The 27,154-nt window shown below is 36.5% G+C and overlaps 1 protein-coding gene across 2 annotated transcripts in view; it reads left to right on the top strand.

The window, feature by feature from the left end:
* The first annotated feature begins 1,128 nt into the window (after window positions 1-1,128).
* IFT81 (intraflagellar transport 81) overlaps window positions 1,129-27,154 on the top strand; it is an 82,132-nt gene continuing 56,106 nt past the window's right edge. The window contains exons 1-10 of one of the 2 annotated variants that reach the window (XM_046641366.1): window positions 1,129-1,255; window positions 3,835-3,999; window positions 4,514-4,617; window positions 5,149-5,329; window positions 7,994-8,083; window positions 10,450-10,515; window positions 10,829-10,939; window positions 12,179-12,263; window positions 21,862-22,025; window positions 23,334-23,429. In XM_046641366.1, the coding sequence (XP_046497322.1) occupies window positions 3,856-3,999; window positions 4,514-4,617; window positions 5,149-5,329; window positions 7,994-8,083; window positions 10,450-10,515; window positions 10,829-10,939; window positions 12,179-12,263; window positions 21,862-22,025; window positions 23,334-23,429 (1,041 nt within the window). In that variant the 5' untranslated portion in view covers window positions 1,129-1,255; window positions 3,835-3,855. The other variant, XM_046641367.1, reaches the window with a different exon arrangement.

Genomic DNA, 27,154 nt, shown 5'->3' on the forward strand with positions numbered 1-27,154 from the left:
AAGCTTGGGATCCTTACTCTGGGCTCCCTCATCATCGGATCCTTTTATGATAGCATTTGTCACAGTTGTCTTAGTGTTGCCCATTCAATTGTCTCTCTTCCTGCACTAGACTGTCAGCTCCATGAGGACAGGGGCCAGGTAATTCCTGCCCTCCACTGCATCCCCAGCAGCCAGCATAGTGCAGGGCATAGAGGAGATGCCCACTATGGAATTTGTTGCTATTATTCTTATTTTTGTAAACCTGATGCTAAATCTGTAGTTGGTTTCTTCCAAGATGTTTGAGCAGACAACAAAGTTTTCAAGGTGCGAGGAATTTCGTGTTTTTCTTCTTTTTATTGCCAGCTGCCATCACCAAGTACAGTGGTCTCCAGTCTAACAGAGGTGGGTTCAAAATACCATTCACTAACTAAGGTCTCCCTTAAGTCAGCTAGTGCAATCCTGGGGTCTCTAGTTCCCTAGACTTCCGATCCTCGTCTGTGATCTGGGCACGAAAATCTTCCTCCTGCCCACCTCATAAGATATGAACTCCAAGACGACGACAAGGAGGACTTCATTTCTGCTGGTGCCTAAAGACACTTTCAAAAGGAGTCTTAGGCCATTTACTTTTTTTTTTTCCCCCAGGCTCTCAGCATATTAAAAAAATTACCGGATTTAAAGAAATTTAATTCCCAGTACAGGCTACGTGGCCCAATAACGTGAGAAAGAAGCTGAAATCTCTGTGATGAATGTGTCTTCTTTTAATCCTGCCGGAGACTCTCCAGCTGTTCCCACCTATAACCTAATTTGTAGATATTTATGTCAAAAACTTAAATTTGAAGCTCAGGCCAAATGCTTCCTCAACCCAAATCCCACTGGCCCTCAAAGAAGTCATCACCGATGCTTGGTGAATGAATGAAAGGGCACACTCACTTCAATGGGTTAATAATGAAGAGAGTATTTTGTAAACTGCAGAACGTCCGGGAAAGTTTATTGCCAGGGTGATAACCGCGCATTCCGCAGGCTGCCCGCAGGGGCTCGGAGGCCCTGAACCCGCTTTGCAGGGGGCGCGGCGCCGGCTCTGCGCTTCGCCCTCCCGGGCCTCGGCCCAGCGCGCGCCCGGGGGCCCCGCGGAAACGCGCCCGCCCTCCCCGCCGGAAGTGAGCGAACGCCACGGCCTAGCAACCGTTGCCAAGGAGCTCGTCTCTAGGAACCCGCTGGAGCCCGGATGCCTCCTGGGGGGGGGGGGGGGGGAGTGGTTTCGTGAGGAGAATTTGAGGTAACCTCCCCAGCCCGCGGTCGGAAACTCCCCCGAACCCCGAAATAGAGGAGAACTCCCGCCCCCTCATTCCCAGGGCAGCGCCTCACAAGTGGAGGGGTCGCAGCAGGGAAGCCCTCAAATTGGGGGTCGGCCCGTGTGGGGCCGCGCGGTGATCCAGGCCGCTCCCCGGCGGGGTGAGCCGTCGGGGAGCCCAGATCAGCCCCCGCTAGGTGCCCGGGGCGGATGTGGGGTCCCCTCTCCCTCTCCCGAGCTCCGGGGTGGGGAGGTGGGGACACTATTCTGGGGACTCTCAGGAGGCTGCTGGTCCAGCGCTCGTGCCAGCCTGGGACCAGAGCGGCGTCGTTTCTGTCCCGAGTTGTGCCAGATAAACTCACGTCCTGGTTTTCGCCCCCTCCCCCTCCGGGTTCTTACGTGGGTAAGTGCTTGTGAATCAGTGGGGCGACTTTCCGCTGCAGGAGGGAGAGTAATTGCTTTTGCTAATTTTAGAGCGCAGAGCCCACTGGGCATAGACAACCTACCTGTTCAGAACATCTTTGTCCTTCGCGGGTGACCGTCTGAAAGCTGGTGGGCCGCTAGGGGGAACGTCTCCTAGTTTCTTTTCCTCTCCTGGCAACGTTGTACTTTTTATCCAAGTGTTCTGTTTTTGTTTTTTTGAAAAAAAGAATATGTATGTGTGTGTGTGTACATGTTAAATATTATACATATTAAAATTTTAAATCGTTGAAGATTAGATACATGTGCGAAGATTGTGACGTGGACTTTTACTTAAAATACTTTTAACTGGAAAATTTGCATCTCCAATGTGAATTTGTACTTAATTTATGTAAAGATTTCCCTTTAATAGTTTGAAGGAAACTTCAAATTTTAAAACCACATTGGTTATCCTTTCTACCGTCTTTTGACTTATATGTTTAACAATAATAATCATTTACTCATAGTTTTATCATAATTATGGAGAAAGGATAATATCTTCACATTTTTATGTTTTCTAAATATCTGGCTCCACCCACCCAATTTTAAAAACCTATTACAGAGCAAGATGCATGCAGCCCCACAAATGTCTTTGGGTAAAATAGCATCTGTCCATTTCATGGTTAAAAACTACTGGAGCACTGAAGTAATTTTTTTCTTTGTTTCTTTTTTAGCATTTAATTTTTAACTCATTTTTTAAATTGCTAGTTTAAAACATTGCCTGCCTGCAAAATTTATACTGCTTCTTCCCATACTAAACAAGTGACATCTGCATGGAGAAAACACTTGGAACCTTAGTAAAGCTGTTTCAGCAATTAAATAATGAGATAGTTTTTTAAAAAGTTATGGTCTTTTTCACTGCCAGCCTGCTTAGGCTTACGTTTTTTCTGGCCTTGATCCTGTGAACAAATTCATTCATTCTAGTGGAAGAAGTCACTGTTTGAGATGCAGTGGATGTTCAGAGATGGAATTAGGCACAGGTGTGTCCTGGTGGAATTTACAGTTTTGTAGGGAAGACAAAAATGTACATTAGTAACTAGTACAAAATACAAAAGTAACTGTAGGAGAGCAGTGCAGATAAAGTGTGGTCAACTTGGAGGAGCAGGGGCTGTTACTCTTGCAGAATGTGGGGGCTAGCTTGAGAAAGATTCCCCTGGAGGGACTTGCATTTGGAGGGCTCCAAGGACAGTTAGGATTTGCACCTCTGGTGACCTGGAAAGGGAGAATAGTCCTTCTAGGCAGAGAAAACAGCATTAATTGAAGGCAAAGGTGGAAACACTATTGAAAGTCAACTGAAGTTTGAAAAGGTGAAAGGTAACAATTTGGAAATAAACTTGGGAAAGGCTAAATTCACCTAGATCTTAAACAGTCTCAAAATCCAAGAAGTTTTGACTTTATTTTGTGTGCAATGAGAAGCCTACAAATGATTTGGAATGGGAGAGTCAGAAACTAGAAAACATGAGGCTGTTTCCATGTTGAAGGCAAAGGAAATGGAGGCCTGAATTACTCTAGGGTGGTGGAGGCGATCCCTCCAGGGCTAAGCTGACAACACAAATGGGTGGAGAAGGCTTGGTGGAGGAAGCCAAAACAAAGCCGAAGAGCGCATACCCAGGCTGAAGCTTGCAGCCTACGCTCTGCTTCACTTGGATGTGGCCCGGTACCAAGTGGGCCCAGGGTTGCCAGATCTGATTTTCAAGAGAAATTGGTAATCTAGATTAACATGGGTTACTAATAAAAAAAATTAGAAGTATGTCTGCCGGTTAACAAGTTTTTACCCCTAGATAGAAGTTGTGGAGATGAATGGGAGAGATGTTAATGTAGGTGGGATTTATTATTCATTTGTTCATGTTAATTCAGATGATTGCTATCACAGCAGTTGCATATGTAAAAACATTTGGCATTAAATATTAACAGTATGTACAGTAGGATCCATATTAAAGTCTTCATACTCTGATTTCTTTCAACAAAAGAACCCTTCTCACAGCATTTTGTATGCCATGTGGAGTTATACTTTTCATGCCTACTTCCTATCAACTTAATGCTAATTTTTTCCGGAACTTTTGTTACTAACATTGAGGAATTTTTCTCTGTTTTTTACTTTTTAGTTTATTTTATAAGACCTAATTATGAGTGATCAAATCAAATTCATCGTGGACAATCTCAATAAGGAGCCTTTTAGGAAGAACTATAATTTAATCACATTTGATTCCCTGGAGCCAATGCAACTATTACAGGTTCTCAATGATGTTCTGTCTGAGATTGACCCAAAGGTAAGAGTTTTCTTTTTTTCTGTGATGAAAAGGGTGTCAGGAAAGCCAGTTTCTACCTCTAAATATTTGTCAGTCTTGGGCAAAGTATTTAACTTCTCTGGGCCTTATTTTCCATGCCTGAAAAGTAATAGTAAATGATCTTTAAGGTTTCTCTGTTGGCTCAAAAGTTAAATTTTCTACTTACACCTTATTTAGAAATTATTTCTCTACTTCCAAACATAAATAGAATGAAAATGCTTTTACAAAAGGTTTTATTGTGTTGCAAGTTACCTCATATCTCTCATACACTTGTCTTTTTCATAAGACTTTTAAGCTTGATGTTCTTAATAAGAATCCTGATCTGACTTGTATGTACCCTCACTTGGAACCTAGGAGCCTTCATACTTAATCTATTTTATGAAGAGACCATTGTGCCTGTTGTGTTCTAGCAGAACAATTTTGTCAGTGAGTTTAAATATTGTCTTTGTTAGATATACAATAATAACGTATTTTTTCCAATTTCTTTATTTGTTAGCAAGTTGTTGACATCAGAGAGGAGATGCCAGAGCAGACAGCCAAACGGATGTTGAGCCTTCTTGGTATTCTTAAATACAAACCTCCAGGAAATGCCACAGACATGTAAGAATCTGAGAGTGTGTTGCTTTATTAAAACTGTGCTTTAATATCTAAGCCTTCATAGGCTACAGTCAATCTTTCTAGGCAATACCTGGTCTCCCTAAGCCAGTGGCCTCAGAACATCACTAAATTTCAAAATAATCTTGAACTTTTAATGTTATTTGGTCATGCACAAGTCTTAAGTGAGTCAGTTCTTTCTCCTAATCAAAACAGTCAGATAAAGCCACTATTCCGTTTTATCATTTGTCTGTCATCCTAGATAAAAACAATAACTTAAACTTGCCTAATTAGTGAAGTATTAAAGCTGACTGTACCAATTAATGGTTCCAATACAACCTCCCCCTATATTCCAGTGATATATTGAGGGCCTAATTTTATGTTTATTGTTAATATACAGACTTACTTTAGAATAGTCTTGGTTTTATCTTTTTTAAATAGTCATGGAAAGCAGTCATGAAATTGTAAGTAGGATTTTGAACAAATGTTTCAAGGTTTACTTATAAGCCTGTGTGTATGTGTGTGTTCTTTTCATAGGAGCATCTTTCGTCAGGGTCTCGTGATTGGAAGTAAACCTGTAATTTACCCAGTGCTCCACTGGCTTCTTCAGAGAACTAATGAATTGAAAAAAAGAGCATATTTAGCTCGTTTCTTAATAAAGCTTGATGTACCAAGTGAGTTTCTTCAGGATGAAACGGTTGCTGATACCAATAAACAGGTATACAATACATAAATGGTAATTTAAACTGTCTGTAATGGATTACAAGGTGCACATGTTCAAATACGTTTTAATCTCTCTCTAGTTTATTTGCTGTCTCTCTGTTTCCAGGTGACACCAAAAGGTAAAACAGTTATCAGCAAATGTTCAGCTGTAATCATGTATGAAAATATTGACTTTTGCACACAAATACCATTTCAGTGATAGTGGTACGTGGAAGAAAAAAACTCTGAAATTAGGATTTTAGAATAATTTAATACTTAAGAATTGTGTATAGAAAGGATACTGGGCTTGGGACTGCAGAGCACTTTGGCGATCAGTTAGGTCTATACAATTTGTCATCCAAATCAGAGGGAAAGGGATTGTCATTATAATTACATTAGGACAAAAGGTATAAATTGACACTATCCCAGGCAAGTCTGGACATGTAAGCCCCTGTGAGGGTTGTGTGTAGGCAAAGAAGCTTGGCTTTGCATTTCAAAGGACTTCTCAATCAGGCAGAAGATAGAGAAAGGGCCTGGAGTTTGAAATATCAGTATACTTTTCTCACCAGAATTCTGGGTAATATTAGGCTCTGGCCTTAAGATCCTAAAGCTCTTAACTACTGAGGATTCTGGATGATCTGGCTCCTGGTCCTGGGATTTCAAAGCACATTGCTGATCAAAGACTATGAAAAGAGAGGATTCGCTTGGCACGCCATGCTGTGGTAGGCGTCCCACGTATAAAGTAGAGGAAGATGGGCATGGATGTTAGCTCAGGGCCAGGCTTCCTCAACAAAAAGAAGAGGACTGGCAGTAGTTAGCTCAGGGCTAATCTTCCTCAAAAACAAAAAAAAGAGGATTCAGGCTTAAGATTTCAAAGGACTTTGATTAAAAAACACAAAAAGTACCTCTGTTTAACACTTTATGCTTTTATTCCATAGTAGGTACATAGACTGATTTGTGCCAGTTTGTTGTGAATGGCTTGTCAATCTGTCTCTCTCTCTAGATTGTGAAGTTTATGAAGATAGGTATCATGTCTTATCCATCTTTTTTTTCTTCTAGAGTTTTGTAGAGTTGCTTCTATATGGTATGTGCTCAAAATTTGGATTGAGTCAAAACAACCAACTAAATGTTTTTTCATAGATTTTGTTATTTTGGGTAGCAATAGCAGGCGCTCAGAGTCAATATTGATCTCTTAAGACATTTCTGCAGTTGAAAGGTTTCTGCAAATAATTATGTCAAATGTCACAGAAGATGCCATGGGAGAAGTACAGCAGAATGAGACCACACCAGCCCCTACTTTTGAAGGCTTTATATAATGTAGGAAATAGGGAAGTGTAACTGTGAAATATTTTCTCCTCCCTACCCTCCTCCATCAATAAATTTGATAAATACTAATTCTTCTGAAGGAAGTTTATTAATAGTTTTTACTAAATATGCCCAGTTAACTAATGGAAGAATTAATGATAATAAAGACATATTTGTTCTCGAAGTATATTTGAGGTGTGTATATATAAAATGACTTACATGTTTAGCCAGTCATTTAGCAGAGAACCTAATAAAAAATTCACCTTGTCTTTCTGAATAAAGAGTCTTTGAATGAATGATTTACAGATTTGTAGGATATGATCAGTCAAGAAAAATATTATTAATTTCCTGTCATTGCTCACCAAAAATACTGTTTTTTAAAAATTTTGGGTAAGAGTTGTGATTTTTTCCATTCATTCAACTACTTTTTATTGAACACCTAAATGGGTTATGCGCTGTGCTAGGCTCCAGGGATGCAAAAGTGTACACGATCAATATGATTTTTGTCCTCTTGGCTCTTACTGTCTAGTGGAGGGAGACAGACAAATAACTAGGCAATTATAATTTTACATGATATCTACTCTGATATCATGATACTCTGATATAGGATAGGTACAGGGCTGGAGAAGCTTTCTCTGAGGATAGTGGTATCTATGCTGAGACCTGAAGGATGAATAGGAGTTATCCAGGTTAGAGATGAGGGCGTCAATAGAGTATTCTTGGAGGGAATAAGGTGCGTAAACTGGAGATGAGAGTATGGAATGTTCCAGGAAGTGAAAGAAGATCAGTGTAGCTGGAATATAGACTGTAAGGTAGAAAAGTAACCAGAGGGGCCAGCCCCGTGGCCGAGTGGTTAAGTTCACGCGCTCTGCTTTGGTGGCCCAGGGTTTCGCCAGTTTGAATCCTGGGTGTGGACATGGCACCGCTCATCAAGCCATGCTGAGGCAGCATCCCACGTGCCACAACTAGAGGGACCCACAACTAAAAATACACAACTATGTACCAGGGGCCTTTGGGGAGAAAAAGGAAAAATAAAATCTTTAATAATAGATGGAGTAGGATGAGGGGAAGAGAAAGAAGAGGAGGAACAGATAGAGAGAAAAATCCAAATTACTGCAATTAAGAGCCTAGATGAGATGGGAGTTTTTTTTAAATAAAAAAGGAAAGAAAAGTAACCAGAGAGGAAGCTGGAGAAGTATTTAGTGACCAGATTATACACACTTACCTTGTTGTGTCCCATATAAATGTTTAGGATATGTTTTTAATACTGTTCTATAATGATTTAAGTAATCACTATAAGTTAATTGATAACCTGATTAAGAAAAGCCTACTTGACCTAGTCATTAGTTTATAATTTTTTAACTTGTTCTTTTAGTATGAAGAATTGATAGAAGCCTTTAAAACTTTGCATAAAGAATGTGAGCAGCTCAAGACATCTGGATTTTCGGCAGCAGAAATAAGAAGGGTAAAGAAAATAAAGCATAATAATATTTTTTTGAATGATATTAGATTTAGTATCTTTGTTAGTTAATTGAGTATAAGTCTTAAGACTATACAGAAACTAGTGACAGCAGCTGACAGATTTTCTTTTGTAGGACCTTTGCTAGTTCTTTACTGAAGAAATTAATGAGGCCAGAGTAAATTCATAGTGAGTTCTCATAGACCACTGTCATAGATTAAAAAGATTACGTTTTGGGTCTTTATCTAATATATATACATCAGTTATATATTATAGACAATAGAGAAAAGAACAAAAAAGAAAAAAATCATCCAGTTGTTAATGTGTTGTATATCCTTCTAGGCTTTTTTTTGTATGTATGTGTGGATTTGGGCTCACGCCATACATAGTAATTTGTATCTTGGTTTTTTAATTATTACATTGTAAATATATTCTCATTATCTTTCTATAGTATGAATTTTAATGACTAATATTCCGTAGTATGGATAGGTAAATCATTTTTTGTTTTTATTTTTTGCTATTAGAGATAATGCTATGATTATCTTCTACGTGAATTTATTTTTGTGTAGCTGTGATTGTTTCCTTAGAATAAATTCCTAGAAATGCAATTGCTCATTAAAGCGTCTGGAAATTTTTAGGATTTTTAATGCATGTTACTTAATGTTCTCCCAAAAATATTTTTACATTGTCATCAGTCATATAAGTTCCTTCTCTAAACACTTGGTAATTTTCACTTTCATGGATTTTGTGTTTTTAGAATTCCTGAGTTATCAACACCGTCTTTATCTTATTCAGTCAGGAGACATTGGAAGCTGCTTCCTTGGGGAGGCCTTTCCTGATTCTCTAGATAGATTAGTTTCCCCAATTCTTTTTGTCTAATAACGCTCATTACACTTATAATTACTTTAATGTCTATCTTCCCAACTACCCTGAAGCCCTATGAGGGCAAGAACTATGTCTGTATATCTTGTTCACCACTGTATCCCCAGTGCCTGTCACAGTGCCCTGCACATGGCATGTTCTTAATAAGAGTTTGTTGAATGTATTAGGAATGAAAGATGAATTCACATCTAGTGGGGGAGAAAGACCCATAAGTTGATACCTATAACATAGTTTGGAATAAGAATGATAAATGTCCGTCTGCTGTTCCTCCATTATGTCATGTGAGTAAACTGAAAGATAAAATAACCTAGAGTCTATAATTTTAATTTCATTAATTATTACCAAAGTATTTTTGAGCGTATTCTTTGTAGAAAATATGATTAAGCAAGATATAGAAACTAATTCACTCATAAACCCATTCTCTAGAGATAATTACTATTGACATTTTAGTGAATATATTTAAATCTTGATATTATACTGTAAATAAATGTAATCTGCTTCTTTCAAGTAATGTCATATCATGGCTTTTTCTCATGTTATTAAACATTCTTCTGCATAATTTTTAATGACTTTCATTGTATTGTGCCATAATTTATTTAATAATCCTCAGACATTTGGGTCATTTCCAAATTTTAGATATAATTAGCATTTATGAGAATCCTTATAGAGAAGTCTGTGACCTTTCATGAGTATTTTTTTAGGACAAATTCCCAGAGGTGGAATTACTGGGCTAGAGGGTATCAACATTTATTTTAAGACTTTTGATATTGTCCTTCAATACAATGCCACCAGTAATGAGTAAGAGTGCCTGTTCCCTCAAATCCTATCAATACTGACTACTATGTATATTTTTACCTTTAGTATTACTATGCTGGATAGGCTATTCGTTTTTTAGGTTTAGGAAGGAGTTTTTACTTGTTTGTTTTCATTAGAAAATATGGAGCTGGTTAAAAGGAAGGTGGCTTATTTTTGAAGTCCTTATTTTTAGGAAGGGAATTGGTTAATTGACAAAACCAGATACAAATTTATGTCTTGAAAACACCATAGCCTTAAAAATAATTTTGATGGAAAATTGGCAGAATATATAGTTTGGTATTTAACAGAGCAGATGGGATGTCAGCAGCTGTTGTTCATGTTTTTAGACCTGCATACTTTCCATTATAGAAGATTTTTGAAAAATCGTGTGGCCATATTTGGAAGCAGAACACAAATGTGCTGGTTGGCAGCTTTACCTTGCTACGTTATAACCTGTCCTAGTTGCTTTTCTAGATGAACACCAAGCTGCCAGATAAATTACCCTGCATATAAATAAAGAAAGAAAGAACCCTGGGGGGGGAATAGAAATGCCCTTCACGCAAAAGAGGATCTTTGTTCCTTAATACTCTGGTTTAAGTGATAAAAATGGTAGATGCATAATCATATAAAACCTTATCTGAAGTGTACAGACAAAGAATACTTTTTCTTATAATAATTTCTTGACTAATTTTTAGGATATCAGTGCAATGGAAGAAGAAAAGGATCAACTCATTAAGAGAGTCGAACGTTTGAAGAAAAGGGTAAGGAAAGAATTAGCACTGTTAGACTTTGGCCCTAAGTCTCAACGACTTGGAAAGGTTTAGGAATGCAAATGAAGATTAAGCAAAGCATGGGTATACATCTGAGGATAGACTCAAGTAACACTGATGGAAAGAGAATCTCCCTCAGCAGTAGCCCAACACTTTTAAGGACCTGTAGTCTAGAGCTTTACTGTCATCTCTAGGGAGTACTGTTTACCAAAAGGAAATGATGAGTGGATGGCTGAGTCACGTGACTTGCTGATTTCTTTCTTAAATTTGACAGTAACATGTACTACTTATTCCCTTACTGTAGGTGGAGACAGTTCAGAATCATCAACGGATGCTTAAAATAGCAAGGCAACTTCGGGTTGAAAAAGAGAGAGAAGAATTTCTTGCACAGCAGAAACAGGAACAAAAGAATCAGGTATCCACATAAAAGTTTATATTCTCATGATGAAAGAAATAATTCCTTCTGATAATTCAAATGTAAAGAAAGAAGAATTTTAGAATTGTAGAAGTTCATATTTCCCTTTCTTAACACTTTGGAATACTCTTTTAAGAGTACTTTGTGGTGCCAGTAGCAACAACAATACCACCTTCGGGTTCTGAACTCTGTGTGTATCTATACGATATCTTTTGACCTTTGTTTAACTCATGTTGTTCCAACATTACAGAACATTCATTGTAATGCTAAGCAGCAAGGTCAACTGCTGATAAAACTTCTAGAATCTCTCAAGGGTGTCCTGAGATTCTGTGGCTATGAGAACCTCCTTTCTATTCCACTGACCACAGTACCCTCTACACTTTACTCCAGTGGCAAATAAGCAAATCATGAAAAGGCTCAAAATCACCCACACTCCACATTTTTAGACTTTGTCTTAAAGAAAAAATAATTTGTCCAGAAAGTATTACTTTTATTTTGTTAAAAGTCTATCTTAAAACTAAGTAGACTTAATACATTAAAAATATAGTTCCTGGGCTGGCCTGGTGGCGTAGTGGTTAAGTTCGTGTGCTCCACCTTGGTGGCCCAGGGTTCATAGGTTCAGATCCCAGGCATGGACCTAGCACTGCTCCTCAGGCCACACTGTGGTGGCGTCCCACATAAAATAGAGGAAGATTGGCATAGATGTTAGCTCAGCGACAATCTTCCTCACACACACTCAAGTATTTATATATATAGTTCCAGTTGGTGCCATTTCCTACAAAATAGGCAGTTTAGATGTTTGGCTCTTTTGGAACTTGAGTTGGCATCATAGGAGTTCCACTGCAGCAGTAAGCTGCATTGCCCAGGCCCGGAGTGGTTACTTCGCATCAGTTTCTGATTCTGAGACATCATTTGTGAGGATGCTTGCAATCCTTATAATTAAGAAAACTATGTTATGACAAGAAAAGCCTGGTACATATATTTTTTTAACAAGTATTTTTCCTTGATCACCAAATTCAACAAATAACTAAAAAAATTTCTTAAAACTTTTTTTTTAAGTTTTATGTGAAAGCGTATTGAGTTACATTTTGGGTTTAATATAGTAATTTTCTTAGTTTTTATTATTTGTTCCTTCTATATCACAACAATTATGTGCAACTTGTGTTTTTCATTGCTTGTCTATATGAGTGGTAAGTTTCAATAGACTAAGCAAGTAATGAATCTAATTGTATTTTAAAGCTATTTCATGCAGTGCAGAGACTGCAAAGAGTACAAAACCAGCTGAAAAGTATGCGCCATGCAGCAGCAGATGCAAAGCCTGAAAGTAAGTAGAAGTTGTTATATCATATAGGTGACCAGAAAATATTAGTTTAAATCACTTGTCTTCCTTAAAGTAATCGACTAATGGAAATTAATTATCATCAAGTGATATCTCAGCATATTGGAGCCTCATTTCCTAGCTAGTAAGTGAGAGTCCTAATGAAGACATCCTTAAGTTTTCACCTGGGGTTTTATATTCCCCTTCAGTGTTTCATCAGAAGGTGAGGGTAGTGGAAAGCACCATGGGGGCTGGCCTGGTGGCGCAGTGGTTAAGTTCACATGTTCCACTTTGGCGGCCTGGGGTTTGCTGGTTTGGATCCCAGGTACGGACCTACGTACCACTTGTCAAGCCATGCTGTGGCAGGCATCCCACATATAAAGTACAGGAAGATGGGCATGGATGTTAGCTGAGGGTCAGTCTTCCTCAGCAAAAAGAGGAGGATTGGCAGCAGGTATTAGCTCAGGGCTAATCGTCCTCAAAAAAAAAAAAAAGAAAAAGGAAAGCACCATGGAGGGAGGAGGAAGGTCTCCTGTGTGTGAGTATATAAAGTACTTAGGATGGATGAAAAAGGTGGATGGAAAAAATGTGAATCATTATTTTAGAACCAGGACTACAAAGAAAAAGAATAAAATACTGAACCCTTAAAACTGAGTGTTTTTTCATATTTTTGGTTGTGCTGATGGCATGGATATCCCTGACTCTGTTGTCCCATTAGCTTTCTATAGAGGATAAATTGTTCTGATATCCCAGATTACACCACCAAATCCATCCTAGGCATTTTTAAAGTGTTTTTGCTCATCAGAAGGGACCACGTAAATTAGAAGAACAGTGCAAAGCTCTCATTGGTATTGGAGAAATATTCCAATGTAAATTTCCAGCTGTTAGAGGGGTAATTCATCTTTCTGTAGTATTCTTTGGAATCTACTCTAAGGTATAATATATAGAATGACTATAATAAAGAGAAACAATAACAAGTATTGGCAAGTATATGGGGAAATTGGAATTCTCATATGTTGCTGGTGGGAATGTAGAATGGTGCAACTCCTTTGGAAAACAGTTTGGCCTCAAACGTTAAACATAAAATTATATTTCTCAGTATCTGCCCAAGAGAATTGAAGACATATGTCCACACAAAAACTTGTACATAAATGTTCATAGCAGCATTATTTAGAAACAACCCAGTGTCCCTAAACAGATGAATAAGTAAGCAAAGTGTGGTGTATCCATACAATGGAATATTATTCAGAATAAAAGGAATGAAGTATTAATGGATGCTACAGTATGTATGAACCTCAGAAACATGTTAAGTGAAAAAAACTGGTCACAGAAGACCACATATTATATGATCCCATTTGTATGAAATGTCCACAAAAAGCAAATCCATAGAGATAAAAATCAAACTAGTGTTTGCCTTAGAGTTAGGGGGTCAGCTGTTGGGGTGGGTGGGGGGAGGAAGTGATTGCTGATGGATATAGAGGCTTCTTTTGGAGCTGATAAAAATGTTGTAAAGTTGATTGTGGTAGTAGTTGCATAAATCTTGGAATAGACTAAAAACCATTGAATTGTATACTTTAAATGGATGAATTTTATGGCATATAAATTATATCTCAATAAAGCTGTTAAGAGATAATACAGTATTTCCTTAATTCTAGACATATATTCTGTCCCATTTTAGTTGTTTTTATAATCAGGATGTATCTTACATTATATATGTTCATTTAACGTGGTATTTGTAATTTAGTTAATGGCACATTAACTAAAATTCTTGGCATCTTAAAATCAAGGAAATATGGTATATTTAATTGATATTTAAGAAGCCAGTACAGTACTCCCTACAAGATGTATGATTAATACGTTAACTAGTAGCTTTCCATACAATTTCTCACTCCTCTCAGTCATTATAAATTCAGATTCAAGCAATACCTGGGAGCTGCTATGCATTTAGTTGTTGGTGTTATTTGATTCTTTATTTGCTAAGTTTTCACTTTTTAGGAGAAAGTTAATTTTCAGGACAAAATAAAATAATTTTTTAATGATTTTTTCCCCTTAGTATAATATGTATCTTTTCAGTGTATGTTCTTTGGATTGGATGTAGATTCCTTCACCACATCTTTGTTATAAAAAATTAAGATGAATCTTCAAAAGAAATTCATTAAATTATAGCCATTTAAAAATTAATATCAGTAAGCAATTTTTAGGCCTACTCTTGTTAAGAAATTATTAGAACTTATTATTAATAGTGAATTTTTGGAAATGAAGATAATGAATATAAGAATTGAAAGATTTGGTATGCAGAAAAATAATTGATTGATCAGTACAGTTTAATACCATTTAAAATGTTAGCCTGAACATATATTTCTGCAATATCTATTATCCTTAATTTTATTAGGTTAAATATTTCTTGCTATTATGTTTTAGTTCTGGCAACTAAACAGAATAACCAGAGATATTTGTAGTATTAGTAATATTTCATTTTTTATTTGAGTTAATAGTCTTTATTTTGCTTTGGCTTTCTAGCCTAAATAGAAATTGTTTGGGCCAGGAAATATGTAATTATTTAGTAATAAAATAGACAAATAAAGTTCTGTTTGGGGCATCTCTTGGAATGTTGGTTTAAAATATTAATGTAAGTAATATGTTAGTAGATGCTACAAAACAAAATCTATTGCATTGTTTAGCAATAGGAATAATCGGCTCAAAACCAATAGTCCGTTAACTCAATATTTATTGAACATCTTCCACATATCAGGTACTATGCTAAGTTCTAGGATTAGAAAGAAAGATATTTCTATTAAAGTACTCACAGTCTAATGGAGGAATGACAAACAGCGGACAATTGTAACGCAGCACGACGATGGAGCTCAGGATAAGGTTCTGTGAGAAAGAAGAGATAAAGCAAACCCTACAGTGTCAGATGGCTTCCTGCACATGGTGGCAACTGAGCTAAGTTAAAGTTGGAAAGATGAAGGAGTAGAAGACATCCCATACCAAGGCACGGTGATCTGAAAGAATGTAAATACAGTATAGTGGGCTGAGCAAATAATAGATGAAGTAGAGATAATAGAGTAGGCTTCTTCTGACTGCTTGTTTTTGAAAAGAGGGTAAGAGAGGGAGTGTGCAAATGAATGAGAAAGACAGTACTGTGCCTAGGTTGAGGGAGGGTAGTAGTGTAGTGGTCTTTATATGCTGGAAGAAAGAGTTAGACAAATGGAAATTTGAAGATTCAGAAGGAAAAGGTGAGAACTGATAGCCTTTCCTGTGTGCTCCCATTGTACTCCATGCATTGCATTGAATGTTCTACAGCAATTACCATGATATGTTAATTGTTGGCATATCTGACTCTGACTCAACTAAATTCCAGGCTAGTCACCAAGTCATAATTGGTCTATTTCCAGGCCCTAGCACACTAGGTTACACATGGCAGGTATTCAGTAAATATTCTGTTAAATTGTTGGGAGGTGAGAGTAGAGACCTTAACCCTGGATAGGAAGAAAATTATCTTTTCTACAGGTAGGAAGGGAATCAAGTAAGAAAAAATGGCTGAAAATATAAAAATAAGCCATTATGTGTGCAATATGTGTTTTTTTCTGGGTAGAACGGGAGTAGGGAGCAAGAAGTTAAGGAGTTCTTGCCTTGTTGACATCTTTCTGGGAAACAGAGTCTCAAGGGTTGTATTCAGCAGCCTAGGAAAAGAGTAGATTAAACAGATGTTTAATTGATCCAGGTTTTTAGTTTAATAAGGTCTACCTAAATTTTTTACTAAGAAAGAATGTTACAAAAAGTTTCTTTCTATTTACTTAAGTGACAGAAAGTGTTTTTAGTGTAACGATGTAATTTGTATTTTTTCAGAATAATGACCATATTATAAAGCATTCATTGAAGTTAATTCATCTTTATACTCTACACATTCAGGACATTTATTATATAAAAGGACTCTGCATTCAGTTATAGTAGGATCAGTGAGATGTTGTCAGAGGGTTTTTAATCAAAAAGTTTGATGAGATCTTAGTGACCTTATTTTTAATTTCATCAGGATTTTGAAAGATATTTTTTAAAAAACTTTAGAAACATATGACTACTTTTCAAGGTCTAAGTTGATAGTTTTTTTATTTTATTGAGGTTGTATTGGTTTACAACATTGTGTAGTTTCAAGTGTATGTTATTTTGTATCAGTTTCTACATAGGCTGCATTGTGCTCACCGCCAATAGCCGAGTTTTTATCCATCAGCATACATGTGCCCCTTTACCCCTTTCACCCACTCCCGCACTCCTCTCCCCTTTGGTAACCACTAATCTGTTTTCTTCATCCATGTATTTGTTTGTCTTCCACATAGGAATCAAATCATATGGTGTTTGTCTTTCTCTGTCTGGCTTGTTTTGCTTAATATTATACCCTCAAGGTCCATCCATGTTGTTGCAAATGGGAGGATTTTCTCTTCTTTTATGGCCAAGTAGTATTCCATTGTGTGTGTGTATATATATATACACCACATCTTCTTTATCCATTCATCAGTTGATGTGACTTAGGTTGCTTCCACGTCTTGGCCATTGTGAATAATGCTGCATTGAACATACGGGGTGCATAGATCTCTTTGTATTGTTGATTTCATGTTCTTTGGATAAATAACTAATAGTAGGATAGCTGGATTGTATGGTATTTCTATTTTTAATTTTTCTGAGAAATCTCCGTACTGTTTTCCATAGTGGCTAAGTGAGTTTGCATTCCCACCAGCAGTGTATGTGGGTTCCCTTTTCTCCACACCCTCTCCAATGTTTGTTGTTTTTTATCTTGGTAATTATAGCCATTCTGATGGATATGAGGTGATATCTCATTGTCGTTTTGGTTTGCATTTCCCTAATAATTAGTGATGTTGAACGTCTTTTCATGTGCCTGTTGGCTATCTGTGTATCTTCTTTGGAAAAATGTCTGTTCATATCCTCTGCCCATTTTTTGATCAGGTTGTTTGTTTTTTTGTTGTTGAGTTGTGTGAGTTCTTTACGTATTTTGGAAATTAACCCCTTGTTGGATATATGATTTGTAAATATTTTCTCCCAATTGGTGTGTTGTCTTTTCATTTTGTTCATGGTTTCCTTTGCCTTGCAGAAGCTTTTTAGTCTGATGTAGTCCCATTTGTTTATTTTTTCTTTTGTTTCCCTTGCCTGAGTAGACATGGTATTCAAAAAGATACTGCTAAGATCCATGTCAAAGAGTGTACTGCCTATGTTTTCTTCTAGGAGTTTTATGGTTTCAGGTCTTACATTCAAGTCTTTAATCCATTTCGAGTTAATTTTTGTATATGGTGTAAGATAATGGTCTACTTTCACTGTTTTGCATGTGGCTGTCCAGTTTTCCCAACACCATTTATTGGAGAGACTTTCCTTTCTCTATTTTATGTTCTTGGCTCCTTTGTTGAAGATTAGCTGTCCGTAGATGTGTGGGTTTATTTCTGGGCTTTCAGTTCTGTTCCATTGATCTGTGCATCTGTTTTTGTGCCAATACCATGTTGTTTTGGTTACTATAGCTTTGTAGTATATTTTGAAGTTAGGCATTGTGATGCCTCCAGTTTTGTTCTTTTTTCTCAGGATTGCTTTGGCTATTTGGAATCTTTTGCTCCATATAAATTTTAGGATTCTTTGTTCTGTTCCCATGAAGAATGTCATTGGGATTCTGATTGGGATTGCATTAAATCTGTATATTGCTTTAGATAATATGGACATTTTAACTGTGTTTATTCTTCCAATCCATGAGCATGAATATCTTTCTATTTCTTTGTGTCTTCTTCAATTTCTCTCAATAATGTCTTATAGGTTTCATTGTATAGGTCTTTCACCTCCTAGGTTAAATTTGTTCCTAGATATTTTATTCTTTTTGTTGAGATTGTAAATGGGATTGTATAATTGACTTCCCTTTCTGTTAGTTCATTATTAGTGTATAGAAATGCTGCCACAACTCGAAGGACCCACAACTAAAAAAAAACATGCAACTGTGTACCAGGGGGCTGTGGGGAGAAGAAGGAAAAATAAAATCTTTGGGAAAAAAAAAAGAAATGCAACTGGTTTTTGTAAGTTGACTTTATACCCTGCCACTTTCCTGTAGTTGTTGCTTATGTCTGATAGCTTTCTGGTGGATTCTTTAGGGTTTTTTATATATAGAATCATGTCATTATTCTGGCTATTTATTTCCTTGCTCGAGGTTTTCTAAACCTTTCCCTTTTTGTTACAGGTAGGAGGGCTTCCTTCCTCATTTCTTGTGAGGGAAGTCTAGTGGTGATGAACTCCCTCAGCTTTTGTTTATCTGGGAAAGTTTTTATTTCTTCATCATATCTGAAGGATAGTTTCAGTGACTAGAGTATTCTTGGCTGAAAGTTTTTGTCTTTCAGTATTTTGATTATATCATTCCATTCTCCCCTAGCATGTAAGGTTTCTGCTGAGAAATCCTCTGAAAGTGTGATAGGGGTTCCTTTGTAGATTATTTTCTTCTGCCTTGCTGCCCTTAATATTTTTATTTGTCATTGACTTTTGCCAGTTTTAATAGTATATGCCGTGGAGTGGGTCTTTGTGCATTGATGTAATTAGGAGTTCTGTAGGCTTCAAGTACTTGTAAGTCCAGTTTCTTCCCCAGGTTTTAGAAGTTCTTGGCTTTTATTTCTTTGAACAAGTTCTCTGCTCCTTTCCTCCTCCCCTCTCCCTCTGGAATACCTATAATCCTTATGTTGCTTTTCCTAATTGAGTCAGATCTTTCTCAAAGAATACCTGCATTTTTTAAAAATCTTAGTTCTCTCCCCTCCTCCACCTGAAACATTTCTATATTTCTATCCTCCAAATCACTAATTCTGTCCTGCATAATGTCAGATCTATTTTTTATGAATTCTAGATTATTTTTTATCTCATTAATTGTGTTCTTCATATCCAGAATTTCTGTTTGGTTTTTTTTTTAGAGTTTCAATCTCTTTGGTGAAGTATTCCTTCTGCTCATTAATTTTATTCCTGAGTTCACTGAACTGTCTTTCTGAGTTTTCCTGTGACCTGTTGAGTTTCTTTATGATAGCTATTTTGAATTCTCTGTCATTTAGATTGTAAATTTCTGTGAATTCAGGATTGGTTTCTGGAGACTTGTCATTTCCCTTCTGCTCTGAAGTGTTAATGTAGTTCTTCATGGTGTTTGATGAAGTGATCCTTTGCCAGTACATTTGTGGTAGTGTCAGGTCACAGATTCCACCTGCCACCACTGCGGGTAGAGGGTGCAGGCAGGAGCTGTGTTTTCTGATCCCACGCTGTCTGCTGGAATTTGTGTGGGTAGGGCTACTCTGTGTTTTCCCAGGCTGGCTGCAGCCACTCTGCAGGTTGCACTCACGTGGGCAGGGCCTTTGTGCTGGGTGGGCACATTGGGTACCATAGACAGGGCCTCTGGGTTTGGCAGGGGACTCACTGAGCTGCTGCATGCTAGGCAGGAGGGGCACCTATGTGGGGTCTGAGCCGCCACTTGGTTGGTCCCGTGGGCTGCTGTGCTCCATGGGCGAGGCGCTTTCTTGCCTGTGCTGCTCTAAGTGTGAGGGGTACCCACAAGGGGGCTGAACTGCAACTTGGTGGATCCCTGGGGCTGCTGTACCCCATCGGTGGGGGCATCTTCTTACCTGTGCTGCACTGCGGGGAGGAACACCCATGCAGTGGCTGAGCTTCCATCACTCGGTGTAGAATGTTCCCACGGGTGGGGTCACAGCAGCACATTGGACACTCCCGTGGGCCAGGCTGCAACTCCAAAAGCATTGGCTCAGGCTGGGCTGTCCCCACCTCCTCTTATGGTCATGCATGGCTGCTATGTGAGGATCTGTGAACTGACTCACCACCGCTGGGCAGGGAAAGGGGTGTGCTTACTTAGTTCCACTGCCCCATCCACCTGCCTTCAGATGTATAGCTGCACGGATCTCTCAGAAGTGTTGTGCTGTGCAAGGCATCCTATGCTGGTTAATTAATGTCCATTTAGTTATAACTTAAAGGGGAGAGCCTGAGGAAACAACTCATTCTGCCATGATGCTGATGTCACTCCTAAGTCAAAATTTTTAAGAGAGGAATTGAAAATGTGATGGAAATCTGTTTTTATGTTTTTTAACAGCTTTATTGAGGTAAAGTGGATATAAAATAAACTGCACATATTTAAAGTATGTACCTGATAAATTTTGACATATGTATGCACTGGTGAAACCATCAGCCGTAATCAAGATAACAGATATGTCCATCACCCTCAAACATTTCCTTATGCCCCTTTGTAATGTCTCACTCCTGCCCTCTCTGCCCCTCTACCCATCCCCAGGCAACCACTGATCTGCTTTCTGTCACTATAGACTAGTTGGTATTTTCTAGAATTAGCAACTTTTTTTTAAATAGGAAAAATAATATTTAAAACTTTAAATCTTTAAAAACATTTTAGATTTTGGTTCCTCATACCTCTGATTACATGCAGTATGTTTAAGAACTTGAAGATGGAAAAACTAGTCATGTAATAGCCCGAGAAGCCAGGATGTAGATTTAATCAGAAACTACAGAGGAATGACTGCCTAATTATAGTGTGATTCATTAAGCGTTTTCTCTTGCCTCCCCTTCTCCAGTCCCTGAAAAGGGGGGAATATTGTAGGGATGAATGGAGAACTTGTGAATTTGCCATTAATAAATTTTTACATGTTAATATATGGCTAGCACAACAGAACTAAAAATAATTTTAAGGCTTTGGGCCAGATTTATTATGCAATCTACGCACGCAGATTACTTAAACCGGAAATCCAGTGTTTTAAAAAGTCAAGCCAGAATTTGTAAATGTGTAATGGAAAGATCTGAAATAAACTTTGTAAAGCTCTCTAGGCTGGGAATTTATAACAAAGCCATTATTCACTGAAAATCTGTGTGTGTGTATATTTGTGCACTCTGCCAAAATAAAACTATTAAGTCTTAAAAATACAGTTTAAGTTGCCACATAACTTTAAACGAATACTTTGCAAAAGCAAAACGACCAAACATGGAAAACTGCAAACATTTATGAATGTAGATAATTTCTCTTTTTTGGATTTTTAACTTGTACTTTTAGTAATGTCTTCATTGGTTTGAAGCTGACAAATTATAATGTATTACCATTTGTGGAGTATTAAAATAGATATAAATTGCTTCAGAAGTATTGCCAAAGAAAAAGAATAAATGACCGCTTATAGAAGAAAGAATCTGGGTTAGATTTCATTTTTGTTGTCATTTGGTTTGTGGATTTCTTAAATACTTACAAGGCAAAATGTGACCCGACAATATATCTGGCTCTGCAAATGTTATTTTTGCATATTGTAGAGTATAAAAGAATTAGGTGGTAATTTAGAAGATCATAATATAACTTTTTCTATAATTATTTAAATATTCTTCTTTGTAAATTGTCCTCCTTCATTATCGTTCTAATTAACCTCAAAAGATTTCAATGGCCAATCTTTTTTTGTACTATACTAGATATTATACAGAATGCTTTAGACAGATATGCCCTACTACCCAGGTCTTATATTTTCAAGTGTACAAAGTATCAATATACCTACTCTCTTGAGCTGAGTATACATTTATTTTATTTTTAAAGGTTTAATGAAGAGACTAGAGGAGGAGATAAAGTTTAATTCATATATGGTAACTGAAAAATTTCCTAAAGAATTAGAAAGCAAGAAAAAAGAATTGCATTTTTTACAAAAAGTGGTTTCAGAGCCTGCTATGGGCCATTCTGATCTTCTTGAACTTGAATCTAAAGTAAGTGACAATCATCTTCTTTTAATAGATCCCAATTTTATCTCATCCACAGTTCTGTGAAACTTATGTGAACTGCTTTCTATAGTGTTCTACTCTTGACTCTTAAGTTGACAGCTCTTATGAACAGTTGTTCTTTATGAGAAATTATAGCATATAATTCTTTTACTTAATCCACATGATGTTGTAAAAACCTAGTCAAATGATTAGGTAACTAAATAACTTGGATATATAAATTAATGCATATGATTGGCTCATAGGTTTATGTATTCATAATGGGATCATTTAGAAGACAAATTTTAAAATATTTTAAATATCATTAATTTTTATTTCTAAGAATAATATTATAGCAATTTTATATTTAAAGCTAATATTTTTTATTAGCCTTTTATACTTGCTTTGGAATTACTAAACTTTCTTGTAATGGTCATTGAAACCTGGTAACATAACATTTTTGTTCCCTAGAAGTAAAATGCTAATCAGATGTATATTTCTTAAAAGTAATTAAATATCATGAAAATTGATTGGAAGGTTTTGACTTGCAAATCCTTTAATGTGCTTACTATGTGTTTAATAGCCACTACAATTAAATATATAATTCTGACCATTTTATTCTTTTAATTTACTTATAGAAATTAGATGTACAAGTCATATTTGGCTCAATTTTAATGTCATAGAATTGACAGGAGAACTCTAGTCTTTTCAAAGGAAGGATATACTGAAAGCCATGTAATTTTTTTTATTTTTTGAGGGACTATATGCTTCTCTTGGCTTTATTCAGTTTTATTTTATTACGTTTGGGAAAGGTTTAGATTAATGAGTATGATAAATGACAGCTATGATAGAATCACAGATCATTAGAACAGGAAGAGTTTTTAGATGTCATCCATGTCACCTCCCAGCTGGGTTCATGAATTCCTTGTACTAAATCCCTGGGGAATGTTAGTCCAGATTTGCTTTATCACTTGCAGTGACTTGAAAGTCACAACCTAGGTGAGCGGATAACTTCAGATTGTTAGAAATCATCTTTTTTATAATAATGCATAAATATTTCACATAGAATATTTTAGGATAATTTAGACATGGATGGTTGAATCCATATAAGTAATCAAATTGTGTGAATATGTATCCTGAGCTGTGAAATGTAAATTGTTTTTAAAAGTAATTGTTACAACCCACATTAATGGAACTGTTCCTCCCATGAAATCACTGATAAGAACTGTAAATTCAAAGCTTGGTTTGACCAGATGTCCCTTAGTTTATATAATCATAGGAAGAGTTTTAACCTTTTCTACTTTCATACTGTTTTAGATAAATGAAATGAACACACAGATCAATCAGCTGATTGAAAAGAAAATGATGAGAAATGAGCCAATTGAAGGCAAACTCTCACTATATAGGCAACAGGTAAGACCACTCTTTTGGCCCACATAGTTAGATCTGTATTCTTATTGGTGAACACCTTCATAAACACCAGGGGCTGTATTATTGATAGTCTTAAAGGGAGAAGGCAATAAAGAATAAATGTTCTTCTGTCATTGCTAGTCTCCAGGTTATAACGGAATTTGTGGAAAAGCCACAAAAGATGCCTGTGTAAGTTTGAAATTCAATATACCTGATAATGCTTAGTTTCTTTAGTGTCTGCCAACTGTGCTGACAGAGCTGTTGGTGTTTATATCTGTGAGTGTGGAATTTGATTTTTAAATGAAAGCTTACCTTAAGTGATATAAATCAAAATATTCGTGATCTTTAATGAATTAAGGTAATATAACTTTTTCAGATTTCAAGTTAGTTTGCAAGTATAGAATAAAGTAAATTTTAGTACTAAGGCGTTTATCATTTTATCCACAACTATTAGATTATGAGAGTATATATGTTATTATGTATTTCTAGACCAAAGATTCAAATGAAAGCCATGGATTATCTGAAAAGAACCCAGGTTGGGGGAGTTTAGTGTGAAGAGAATTCTATGATCTCAGAAAATACTGAGCTACATGACAAAGCGTTAGTCAAGGATGCTAGAATTTTTAAAAACCTTTTTATAATGGAAAATTTCAACCATATACAAAGGTAGAAAAAATAGTTCAATAAACCCTCATGTGTCTCTAAACTATAGCAATCATGGCCATTCTTGTTTCATATGTACCCTTGGCCCTGACTGGATTATTTTGAAGCAAATCTTAGACTTCATATCATTTCATCTGTAAATATTTTATAACGTATTTCTAAAAAAATAAAGGCTTTTAAAAAACTTAGCAACATACCACATCTGAAAAATTTAATAGTTCCTTAATATTGGCAAGTATCTAGTCAGTGTTCAGATTTCCTTGATTGTCTCTTTCTTTCTTTTTTTAGTTGCTTTATTTTAATTAGAATCCAGACAGGATTCATACACTGCATTTGGTTGATATGTTCAAGTCTCTGTCTTTTTTTTTTTTTTTTTTAAGATTTTATTTTCCTTTTTCTCCCCAAAGCTCCCCTGGTACATAGTTGTATATTTTTAGTTGTGGGTCTTTCTAGTTGTGGCATGTGGGACGCCACCTCAACGTGGCCCCTGATGAGTGGTGCCATGTCCGTGCCCAGGATCCGAACTGGTGAAACCCTGGGCTGCCAAAGCAGAGTGCACAAACTTAACCACTCGGCCATGGGGCTGGCCCTATTCAAGTCTCTTTTTATCTATAGGTTCTCTTTCCCAGTTAGTTATTTGTTTATTTAATAATTTTCTTGCAATTTATTTATTGAAGAAACTTGTTTATTTATCCTATTTCGTTTCCTATAGTTTGTAGTTTACTGATTGTGACCTTATGGTTTCCTTTTAACATGTTCCTCTGTTTCCTGTATTTCCTATATATTAGAACAAGAAGCTTGAACAGATTCTAGTTTGATTTTTTTTTTTGGCAAGAATATTTTCTAGGTGGAATTATGTACTTTGATTTGGAGGTAATAATGTCTGGTTGTCTCTCTATGATGTTAGCAGCCATTGATTATCATTGCCTATCCATTAATTTCATTAGCGATTACAAAATGTTGGTGCTGTGATTCCTTCTTCGTTTATTAGGTGGACTACTTCTGCAAAGAGAAACCTCCTCTCGTCAACTATGTGGTTATCCTGCTCTCTAGTTCATATAGGAAAGGCAGGGTACTTGCTTGATTCTTATTTTTATCAATTTTCAAAATAAATTGGTTTTCTCCAACTCGTTTTCTTCCTCCAACAGTAAGTGTGATCAATAAGGGTTAGTTTTTTATTTTTTGTTTGCTTGTTTATTTAATGTCATTTTGAATCATAGATGTAATCATATTTGATAAGTTTCAAACATTTTCTTTAATGATGCTCAAATTGTCCCATTTGGGGCTAGTAGGAGGCTTTTCAAGTTAACTTCTCAGTTCTTTTAAGATTCTATTTGTCTTTGATGATGTTCTTGCTTTCTGATATGATTAAAATATTTCTAAGCTCGTTTTTTACATTTCCTACCCTAGACCTGGAATTAGACTTTCTTCTATGAGTGTGATTTGTTTTAGTAGGAAATTATACTTAGAGACCACAATCTGGGCTTTGCAGGACCTTTAGTCCTGTCCAAACGTCCATAAGACGTGTGGTCCGTAAGACATTTGGTCTACGCTAAAAGGTCCTTGATATCTGGTCATATTTGGTCCTGTCCAAAACGTCCATGGAGAAATTGGGTCTACACCAAAAGGTCCTTGGTAGTTGGTCCTGTCCAAAACCGTTTGGCATGGACCAAATGTCAAGGACCTTTTGACATGGACCAAATGTCTGCTAATCCAATCTGGGTAGTATTAGGATTTCTCCTTGCTACTGGGGTGGCCAGTTGTTTTTAGGTCTTTTCAGTGGACAGAGCTAGGAAGTAGTTTTTCTCTTTTTTTTCTCATGAAGTACACTGTGTACATCAAAATGTACTAAAGTACACCATGTACTAAAGTACATCATACTAATCCTTCCAGTTCAGATTCAAGACTACTGGGTTTTTACTTAACCTCATCAATCTCACATCTTTCTCCTTATGCCACAATGAAAATTCTGGTTCTCAGTAACACCAGCATAATTTAATTTGTTCTCTGCTTTAGTCCTTTGGCACTGTCATAATTTGTCATTTGCTTTAATCCATACTTTACATACAATAGTTTCAAAATAGAAGTACCAGTACTACCACCAAAAATATGATTACTGCTGAAAATTGTTCTTTAGTTTGTTTTTTCTTTAGCGTATATCCCACTAGGGACATAGAGTCGAAATACTGTTTTAAAGTCATTTAGAATAGTTCTTCTGTGTGGTTATGCCAAAAATTAAACTGGATACATAGATGTGGTTTTTTTATATTTTTAGGCATTATTTTTTAGGGATTAATTTGTTTTATAATTATTTAAAATATTTACATGATTCCAAGTCAAATCTACAAAGCAAGAAATATTCAAAGAAGTTCCTAGCATCTACCCCTGTGCTATCCACCCTATTCTTTCCTTTCCCCATAGGTAATTATTTTTTTAACTTTATAGTTTATTATTCCATTAAGAAATAATGCTATATATTCATGTATCTCCCTTCTTAGGGAAAGAAGAATATATTATACACACTTTTATTCTCCATGCTTTGTTTATTCTTAACAATATATGCTGGTGAATAGTAGAATAATCCTTATTCCTGTTTTTTATAACTTTATTGAGATACAATTCACATACCATACAATTCACCCATTTAAGGTGTACAATTCAATGATTTTTAATATATTCACAGAGTTGTGCAACATCACCACAATCAATTGTGGAACATTTTTATCACCCCAGAAAGAAACCCTAAACCCATTAGCAGTCACTTCCCCTTACCGCCTGAACCTCCAGCCCTAGACAACTACCAGAGGCCAAACTGTCTCAATAGATTTGCCTGTCAGGGACAGTTCATATAAATGGAATCATGCAGCATGTGGTCCTTTGTGACTGACTTCTCTCACTTAGCGTGCTGATTTTGTAGTTCATTCAAGTTGTAGCATGTGTCAGTACTTCATTCTGTGTTTATTACTGACTCATATTCCATTGTATGTATATATCACATTTTGTTCATCCTTTCATCAGTTAATGGGCATTTGGGTTGTTTCTACTTTTTGGCTATTATGAGTAAT

This window comes from Equus quagga, chromosome 15, assembly GCF_021613505.1.
Source record: "Equus quagga isolate Etosha38 chromosome 15, UCLA_HA_Equagga_1.0, whole genome shotgun sequence".
In the NCBI taxonomy this organism is placed as follows: Eukaryota; Metazoa; Chordata; class Mammalia; order Perissodactyla; family Equidae; genus Equus; species Equus quagga.